The sequence below is a fragment of the Pipistrellus kuhlii genome, unplaced genomic scaffold, assembly GCF_014108245.1.
Source record: "Pipistrellus kuhlii isolate mPipKuh1 unplaced genomic scaffold, mPipKuh1.p scaffold_m20_p_25, whole genome shotgun sequence".
NCBI classification, from domain to species: Eukaryota; Metazoa; Chordata; class Mammalia; order Chiroptera; family Vespertilionidae; genus Pipistrellus; species Pipistrellus kuhlii.
This window is the reverse complement of record NW_023425524.1, coordinates 3,075,955-3,086,247: the sequence shown is the minus strand read 5'-3', so window position 1 is coordinate 3,086,247 and position 10,293 is coordinate 3,075,955. Positions and strand designations below refer to the sequence as shown.

General features: G+C 44.9%; 1 protein-coding gene across 2 annotated transcripts in view; it reads right to left on the bottom strand.

Annotated features, from left to right (window-relative positions):
* Positions 1-5,432: 5,432 nt before the first annotated feature.
* The window catches only part of SLC30A10 (solute carrier family 30 member 10), a 22,084-nt gene continuing 17,223 nt past the window's right edge, over positions 5,433-10,293 (bottom strand). For both annotated transcript variants that reach the window (XM_036453589.2, XM_036453588.2), the window contains exons 2-4: positions 9,405-9,482; positions 7,295-7,534; positions 5,433-6,072 (exon numbers count right to left, since the gene is read on the bottom strand). In XM_036453589.2, coding sequence (XP_036309482.1) covers positions 5,570-6,072; positions 7,295-7,534; positions 9,405-9,482 — 821 coding nt within the window. In that variant the 3' untranslated portion in view covers positions 5,433-5,569. The remainder of the gene's footprint in view (positions 6,073-7,294; positions 7,535-9,404; positions 9,483-10,293) is intronic.

Sequence of the window (10,293 nt, the reverse complement as noted above, 5' to 3'; positions counted from 1 at the left end):
ATTACAGCCACAGACTCACCGCCCTCCAGCAGGCCCGTCTCAAGGCCCCCAGTCTCCTGAGGCAGATAAGGGCCCTGGTCATTTTCATCACCCCTGCAAGCCTGTATCAGCACAGGCCAATTCGAGAATTTTCTCCTCCCCCACCCTCCCTTCCCTGAGAAAATGTAGGCAAAACGTCACCAGCCCTGTGGTTATAAATCCCTGCAAATTTATATCTTGCATCTGAGTTTAAAAAAAAAAAAAAAAAAAAAAGCATTTTGGCTCAGTATTGGAACCCATGATTATGGCCCAGGGACAGAAAATAAGCCCCACATTAGTAACACCAACCTAAAGAGATACTGAACGATAAATTGACTAGAGGGCCCGTCCAGTGTGGCTCAATGGTTGGTCATTGACCTATGAACCAGGAGGTTGCGGTTCGATTCCCAGTCAGGGTACATACCTGGGTTGTAAGCTCTATCCACAGTGTGGGGCATGCAGGAGGCAGCCGATCCATGATTTATCTTTCTATCATCATTTATCTCTCTCTCTATCCCTCTTCTTTCCTCTCTGAGAATCAGTAAAATACATAAGTAAACTGACCAGAGTAAAGTGACAAAGTCATTGAGCTATCTGGTGAATTCCCACAAATATCTCAGCCGTGTGCTTGCTTTTCAAAATGTTTTTATTTACAGCACCATCGAAAATCTTTCACTGTCAGAGGTACGCATACATTGATCTGGGGGACTTCACATACAATGAGCACTGAGTTATTCCCACTTCATATTTTAGCGTTTTCCTAATTCCCCCCAAAATGTGACAATTACACTGTGATAAACATTGCAGGTGGGGACAGAGGGAAGACTTTAAGCAACAAAACTCCACAATATTGTAACATAACTGGAGGCATCCCGGAGGGGGTCGCTCTCCCTGAAAAAAAAAAAAAAAAAAAAAAAAAAAAAAAAAAAAAATTTTCTCATCCTTGTTGAAGGATTCCCGTTAGGATGCAAAGCAGGTGCCCAGTCTCCGGCCTGGCTTTGGACCAAGCAGAGAAGGTCCATCCATCCAGCAACATTCCAGAAAGTTCCGTGTAAACAAAAGGGTGCAGAATAAAACGCCTAAAAAGGGACGTTCCAGAAAAAAAAACGATACGTCTGCATAAACTCCCAATTCATAGAAGAACATTTAGATTACAGGAGGGTTACGGTTGGAGACAAGTTCCATTGGAGCAGTCAATTTCCTGGTTCAATTCCTGCTTCATTGCTGGGGCTGCTCACATGCAAATACACGGAGAGGCACAAATAGGTGACCATGTATCAGGTCTATGGTGGCAATAGACCTGACAGTGGGTCGGTGACCATTCCTCAGCCTAAATTCCCAAACACAAACACGTCATGCTCCCATTTTTTCCCCAACCAGCCTCCCCACCCCACCCCACCCCTTTTTTTTTTCCAGCCTTCAATTGCAAAAATGTGGAGATACATTTAAAGGCAGGACACTTTCAAAGCAGGAAATGCATTTTGTCCTCTGGAGGGGGCGGGGGTGGTGGAGGTGGTGGACAGGATTTGACAAAGGGTTAAGTGAGCCATAAAAGATGAAAACTTGAATTTGTCCTCAGTACTAAAAAAAAAAAAAAGCATCCTCCTTGTTGGGTGATTCCTATTGGAATGCAAAGTTGTTTGTCATAGACCAATAACAAGAAACAGCATGAAGTTTAAAACTGGTGGAGAACCGGAGCTAGTTTGGCTCAGTGGATAGAGCACTGGCCTGCGGACTGAAGGGTCTTGGGTTCAATTCTGGTCAAGGGCACATGTTCAGGTTGCAGACTCAATTCTCCAGTAAGGGGTGTGCAAAAGGCTACCAATCAGTGACTCTCTCTCATCATTGCGCGCGCTCGTGCGCGCTCTCTCTCTCTCTCTCTCTCTCTCTCTCTCTCTCTCTCTCTCTCTCTCTCTCTCTCTCTCTTTCTCCCTTCCTCTCTGAAATCAATAAAAAAATATTAAAAAAAAAATCTGGCAGAGAATTAGGCACCTTGACCCCAAAGACCCAATGGTCTGATATCATTGGGTGCCACTTTGTAGTGGGTGCATCAGGCTGAGAATATTCATGAGTTGACGAGATCATCACAGACTAGTGAGAGCAATGCTTTTTTTCTTCATTTCATTCCACGTCGAAGTGACTGCTCTATACAATCAAATTGGTAAGGCCTTTTGTACAAATCGTATTTTTTCTTTAAATATCTAAAGTTCTTACATAGGGATGGCATGATCATAATTCTTACAAGTTATAATTCTTATAAATTTCAATTCTTATAATTATAATTCTTATAAATTATAATTCTTATAAACCATAATTCTTATAAATTATAATTCTTTCAAGTCCCGATTGTTATAAATAGTTTGATCTCGTCTTTTACAATATATTCTAAAAGAGAGCATTCTGCAGAATTGATAATATTGCAAGCATTATTGGGTGTTGGCAAGGCTTTTGTCAACAATAACCCTCTAGCACCCTTAGATTGAGTCAGCGGTTCAGAACAAGGGCCACCCCCCATCCCACCCCGGAGGACGTGTAGCAATGTCTGGAGACATTGTTGGTTGTCCAATGGGTGATACTATCATGTTGTGGATGAGGCCAGAGAAGCTGCTAAAACTCTGCCAGGCACAAGATAGGCGCACACAACATGGAATCAGCCAGGTCAACCTGTCAGCAAAGCCCAGACTGAGCAGGCAGACCCAAAGCCCTGACTCCCTCACAGGGCAGCTGCTGTGTTATAATCCACAATCGACCCTAATAAACTCTTGGAGTTTCAAAGCATCCGCTCCTCCTGGAGTTCTGATTTACTCCTATTAAAATTCAGTTAGCGGGCAGCCAAAAAAAAAAAAAGGTAACTAAATGTGGAGAATATCTGTAATTGCTCTTCAAACAATGTTTCTCTATTTTATTGATATTTTATTTAAAAAAAAAATTAGAGTCGAAACTGGTTTGACTCAGTGGATAGAGCGTCAGCCTGTGGACTCAAGGGTCCCAGGTTTGATTCCGTTCAAGGGCATGTACCGTGGTTGCGGTTGATGTTTCTCTCTCATTGATGTTTCTAACTCTCTATCCCTCTCCCTTCCTCTCTGTAAAAAATATGTTTTAAAAAAATAAAAATAAAAAATCATTTCCAGTTCTGAAAAAAAGGAGACAGAATCTTCTGGAATTCATCTAAGTACACAGGGACACTAAACTGAGTGGCAGTATTTTTTTTTTTTTTCATCTCAGAGATGAAAACAGAGTTGTTAAATCCACTGTTTATCAGCTGCTACTGCCACCAAGCAAGGGAGAACGGAGCCCTTGGCATTTCCTGGGGAGAATTAAAGTGCAGGACAACTAAAGCTTAGGGAAACCCAAGTAAAAACACCCACACCAGGCACCACAGGGCCTGACATGGTAAGTAATGCACCGAACCCGTCTCATAAATATTGCACTTGCGCCCTAACCAGTTTGGCTCAGTGGATAGAGCGTCGACCTGCGGACTCAAGGGTCCCAGGTTCAATTCCGGTCAAGGGCATGTACTTGGATGCAGGCACATCCCCATTAGGGGATGTGCAGGAGGCAGCTGATGGATGTTTCTCTCTCATCGATGTTTCTAGCTCTCTCTCCCTTCCTCTCTGTAAAAAAAAATCAATAAAATATATTTTAAAAAATAAAAATAAAAGGATGTCATATATTTCTCTTCCCCTCCCCCCCTTTTTTTTAGCAATAAGAATTATATAGCCCAGTCCAATAAACTCCTAGAGATAAAACATATTTAGGTATTTTTCTAATTTACCTAACTCATGGCCAATATAAACTCAGATAATAGATTTTCAAGGAATAAAACTATTCTTACCCTACTGAGGATAGATGCTTACTTACTTTTTAGTCTTAGAATTTATTATTATTATTATTATTATTATTATTATTATTATTTTAGTGATATTTGTGCTGGGAATGTGAGAGATTTTTCTGTTACCAACCCAGCATTTCTGATGAATACTCTGCGGGACTCAATGCTTAGGGCCTCAGCGGGGATGATTTTCAGTCAACTTTACAACCCATCATAGAAGATTCTAGTTCTCTTGTGAGGTACCTCCTGTTTTCTCCAACCTACTTTGAGACTGCTTTGAGGAAAGTATTCTGCCTGAACTATGTGTTAAATGCAAGGCAGATGCTTCTCTAATACTAACACAGGTTCGTTATGGTCATGGATCCGAATCAGAGTCTAGTAAATGTATTTGAACTTGGTAACACAGGTCAGGCATATAAAAGGTTAAGCTTCTCAAAACACATTTGGTAAAATCAGCAATGAAATTCCTCCTTATTTCCTTATACTTTTCCATCAAGTTATTACTTGGCAATTGTAATAAATATTTTTAAGTACGTCTAACTAAAGAAAAATCAACCTAGCTTAATTTGGCTGCAGGAATGAGATTAGAATATTATATATTCTTCTACCCAGAAGTGCTCATTTTTCTCCTGGTAAATGCCATAAATTATTGTGATAGTATTTTTTTTTTAAATGTTAAAAAAAGACTCAAAGGAAATTTGGACAAATAAGTAAGTCATTATTAAGCAAATAAATGAAAGCAGTCCCAATGGACTGAATCTCAGAGACAGTATGAAAGCACTAGTGTCATACGTAAAAACATTCCTATATTTCCAAGTGGAAAAAAAGGGAAATATTTTATATATTTAAACATTTGAAATGCCCCGTTCACAGCGGAAACATTCATTTTCTTTCCACCTCACCAAATGAAATGCCCCAATAGCATTTTCTTCCTGTCCCCTCCCCTCATAAATCCCACTTTTTCTCATGTCCTGAAAGTGGTCTCTATCTTAATAGGTATCCATTTCACATTTATTCAAAAATAATGCCAAGAAAAAATTGCTGCAGTGACAAGACTCTTCTTCCTCTTTTATAATCTTCCAGTGGAATGAAAAAGAAAACCAGCCCTAGCTGGTTTGGCTCAGTAGATAGAGCGTCGGCCTGCGGACTGAAGGGTGCCAGGTTTGATTCCGGTCAAGGGCATATACCTTGGTTGCGGGCACATCCCCAGAAGGGGATGTGTAGGAGGCAGCTGATTGGTGTTTCTCTCTCTCATCGATGTTTCTAACTCTCTATCCCTCTCTCTTCCTCTCTGTAAAAAAATCAATAAAATATATATTTTTAAAAATAAGAAGAAAGAAAAAGAAAACCAAAATAGCCATTATGGCTCTTACATTTCTGTGATATACTTGGCAATGAGCTCACCTGAGAGTTAGCTGGAAGCTCTCATGAAACAAAAATGACTTTGAGACCCGTGTCTACACAGTCACTGAGTCCCAGCCTGCTTACACAACACTGGGTTGCGGGTTTGCTCCAGAAACATCAATGAGCGAATGCAAACTCTTGAATAGCAGCCTGAGACCTCCAGGGCATCCCCAACAGCCAACCCTTCACTGACCACAGAGTGGACACCGTGGGTTTGGTCAGCACCTGCCACCCATTGGGCTGTCCCCCACTCGCCACGCTGTAGGTCCCAAGTCATTGGAAAGGCCCATCTAGTCTGCTTCTGCGGGGACCGGGTTAAAAATGGGTGCTGTTGACATGACATTGGTCCTCCTGAGTTTTGGTGAAAGCTGGTCCATGGCCACTCACACGGTCATCCGGAGACACTTCAATCGCCACTTCTGAGATGTCTGGTCTCCCGAGGCCTTGGCTTTGGTGCCTGTCTAGAGGGGGACAGCCGTTGTGCTCGGCACAGCCATTGACGTGGGCCAGGGGCAGCGCCCGTGGGGGGCAGCACAGGTGCTTGGCACAGGTCTTGGACACGCAGGGGGAGCTGCAGAGGGACAGCGTGTCGCTCTGCTGCTCCACGGGCTCCGGCGAGTTCGCGGCCTCACACTGGATGGTCACGTTGTGGATGCCCGCCCTGTGGAAGATCTCCCGAATTTTCCGGCTGGCGTCCTGGTAGCCCCTGTCCTTCTGGCACTTGATGTGCAGGGTGGCGATGATCTTCCCATTGATGAGCTCCCAGATGTGCAGCTCATGGATGCTGCTGACGTCCGGCACGGCTGCCAGCTTGCTCACTAGGACAAGGAAGAGCAAATGATGTATTTACTAAGAATAACAGGAAGGCCCTAACTGGTGTGGCTCAGTGGATAGAGCGTCGGCCTGCAGACTGTAGGGTCTCAGGTTTTATTCCGGACAAGGACATGTACCTTGGTTGCAGGTACATCCCTAGTAGGGAGTGTGCAGGAGGCAGCTGATGGATGTTTCTCTCTCATCAATGTTTCTAACTCTCTATCCCTCTCCTTCTCCCTTCCTCTCTGTAATAAAATCAATAAAATATATTTAAAAATAATAATAATAACAGGAAGGCCCTAATTGGTTTGGCTCAGTGGATAGAGCATTGGCCTGCAGACTGAAAGGTCCCAGGTTTGATTCTGGTCAAGAGCATGTACCTTGGTTGTGGCACATCCCCAGAAGGGAGTGTGCAGGAGCAGCTGATAGATGTTTCTCTCTCATCAATGTTTCTAACTCTCTCTCTCTCTCTCCCTTCCTCTTTGTAAAAAAAATCAATAAATTTTTTTTTTAAAAGAATAACAGGAAGAAAAATAGCCTCACCTACTCAGTTATACTAGTACATTGCCCCATCATCTTTCTCCTCTTGGAATTCCTCTACCGAACATTTTTAGGCCATAAAAGGCAATTCAAGAAGGTAAGTTTAAGAACAAGAAAAAAAATGCCCAGGGTGCCCTGGCCAGTGTGATGGTGTCGTCCCATGCACCAAAAGGTTGCCAGTTTGATACCAGGTCAGAGCACATGCCTGGGTTGCTGGCATCAATCCCCAGTAGGGGGCGTTCAGGAGGCACGTGAGCGATGTTTCTCTTTCACATAGATGTTTCTCTCTCCTTCACCCCTCCTGATCAGCTGCCTTCTGCACACCTCCTACTGGAGATGTGCCTGCAACCAAGGTACGTGCCCTTGACCAGAATCGAACCTGGGACCCTTCAGGCCGCAGGCCGACACTCGATCCACTGAGCCAAACCGCTCTATCCACTGAGCCACACTGGTTAGGGCCAAAATACATGGTTTAAAAATGTGCAGGTAAGTCACAGAACCATAGACTGCAAAGGACCTTTGGTTCCGGGAGCTGTGATTCATCTCACTAAGCTCCGAGGGATGTCTCCACAGCTGAGATGAATCACTGAGGACACGGCAGCAGACACGGCTCTGAAATAAGGCGGGCCCTTTGGCCTGGAGAACAGGAAGTGGACATCGGTTCTAGATCAGACCCGTCTGACTTACTCAGCTCTTCCACGTTGACCCCTTTGGGGACCATCTGCAACAGGATGATGGCGGTCTCCTTGATGAGCGGGAAGGCAGACGACAGGATGATGATCACCATGACGATGGTGAGGCTGGGGTCAATGTAGCATTCCCAGTTGCAGGGGGCCTCCGGGTCCAGGGGCAGCACATAGAAGATGACGGCCGTGATCACCACCACCACCGACCCCAGGGCGTCGCCCATCACGTGCAAAAGCACACCTGCCGGGAGAAAGCAAGAACCCTCCTGCACACGCCCAAGTTCAGGGGCACGCACACGATGCTCCATGCTCGGGGTCCCAAGTCTGTGAAGATCTGCTGCTATTTGTTTTCTTTTGGGTAGGAGCGGCAGGATGGATTCCGTTTTTTAAAAATATATTTTTACCCTAGCTGGTTTGGCTCAGTGGATAGAGCGAGTCAGCCTGTGGACTGAAGCGTCCCAGGTTCGATTCCGGTCAAGGGCATATGCCCAGGTTGCGGGCTCGATCCCCAGGGTGGGGCATGCAGGAGGCAGCCAATCAATGACTCTCTCTTATCATCAATGTTTCTCTCTCTCTCCCTCTCCCTTCTTCTGTGAAATCAATAAAAATATTTCTTTTTTAAAAATCACTATTTTTAGTGATTTCAGAGACTTAAAGCGATGTGATGGCGAACTCAAAATTAAAAACCTACAGTATCTGTTTTTAAACTGAACCTAAAACAAGAAAGATAAATAAAAAGATAGTAATTTTTTATTACAAATTCTCTTTCCAAAAAGACTTGCCACCACTCTTTAGAAAGTCTCCTGTAGTAAAGTATACAATTACCTAACCACACTGCTGTACACCTGAAACTAATAAGAAATAATACTGACTGTAAATTGTAGTTGAAAAATAACATTTTTTAAAATATATTTTATTGATTTTTTTACAGAGAGGAAGAGAGAGGGATGGAGAGTTAAAAACATCGATGAGAGAGAATCATCGATCAGTTGCCTCTTGCACACTCCCTACTGAGGATGTGCCTGCAACCAAGGTACATGCCCTTGACCGGAATCGAACCCAGGACCTTTCAGTTCACAGGCCGACGCTCTATCCACTGAGCCAAACCGGTTTCGGCGAAAAATAACATTTTTAAAAATTAAAAAATAATAAAAAATAGTGGGTGAGGGACTAAAGATCTTAAAAGATTTCCCAACTCCCGAGAAGAGCAGATTATCTATTGTCCAGAACAAAATCATGTTACTGAGTCATATATCATTTCAAACCCCAAAACTATTGAATAGGCTTTAAGCCTTCATCATCATTGGCTGACTCCATGGGTCATTAAGCTGACTACACAGCTTAAAAATGTTATTTCATTATTTAGAGATGCCTATATATCCTGCTCTACTCTAAGACCTTCCCCTTAGTTAATTTCATAAGCAAATAAAAACTAGCCCTAACTGGTTTGGCTCAGTGGAAAGAGCATCAGCCTGAGAACCGAAGGGTCCCAGGTTCGATTCTGGTCAAGGGCATGTGCCTTGGTTGCGGGCCCATCCCCAGTAGGGAGTGTGCAGGAGGCAGCTGATCGATGTTTCTCTCTCATCAATGTTTCTCTCTCTCTCTCTCTCTCTCTCTCTCTCTCTCTCTCTCTCTCTCTCTCTCTCCCTTCCTCTCTGTGAAAAAAATCAATAAAATATACTTTTAAAAAAAGAAAGTAGAATTTTGGCAGAAATAACGGAGGCCATGAGGGTCATTCAGCATTGCCACCTTGCATAGCTGACCACCTACTCACTTCCCACCTTACCAGGATGATATTCAGGGAGAAAGGGCTGCATGGTAGGTGAGCAATGCCCACAGGTGGGCACAATCAAGGGTAATAGGAGCGAGTCACCCATCTGTAAGCTCTTAGCAGGCAGCACTGGGGCGGGTCTCAACGAGCAAGGGTCAATGGTTAGCAATGAGCGTCTCCCTCCCAATCGATGGGATGGTGAGGCAAGAGCAGGGTCATAGTCTACGCCCGCAGCCTGCACGCTTTCTGACTGGCTCTGAGGCGAGCAGAAAGCGGAGAGGGCAGCGCAGACCAGGGGCAGCGCCGGAAGGCTTTCCCCGGGTCCCAAGGTCAATCCCACCTCTGATATTCAGGGCTTCTGACTTCTTCTCCTTTCTCACTGCCTCCTCGGGCTCCTGCTGGATGTTCAGGGAGTCACCTGCATTCAAAGAAGAAACCTTGTGTTGTGTATAAGTTCTACAAACAAAAAGAACCAATGGTCTCAAAAAAAAGGCTTGTTATTCCAAATCCCTCCTAGCTTATCTGACCCCTACACACACGCACACACACACACACCCCTGTACACACACACACACTCCTGTACACACACACACCCCTGTACACACACACACCTGTACACACCTGTACACACACACCTGTACACACACACACTCCTGTACACACACACACACCTGTACACACACATACACCTGTACACACACACACGGCTGTACACACACACACAGCTGTATACACACACACACATACACACACATGCAGGCTCAGAGCCAGGAACAGGCCCTGCTGGCCTTGACATTCAGCCTTGGACCCACCTTTGGACTCATTCACACTTCCAAACCACTGTGACACCCAGAGGCCAGTGGGGAAACCCATCTCCACTCCAAAACCCATCACTCCCGCGGGGAACTGAAAGGATGGGCAAAAGGGGGAGAGGGGGAGAAGGGGAGAGAGAGAGGCGAGAGAGAGAGAGGGAGAGAGGGGGAGAGAGAGAGAGAGAGAGAGAGAGAGAGAGAGAAAAGCTTGCATCTGAAGAAGGGGGAGGGGTGGGGCGTGCTATCTGTTGCCCAATCATCACTAATTTCCAAGACAATCAATACTGTGCAGAAAGGCCTGTGGGAGATGGAGTGGGGCGGGGAATACACGCAAAGCGGACTCATGGATCCGGGAGACAAACAGAAGTCTTGGGCATGACAAGACATCGCGGGGGGGGGGGGGGGGGGGGGGGGGGG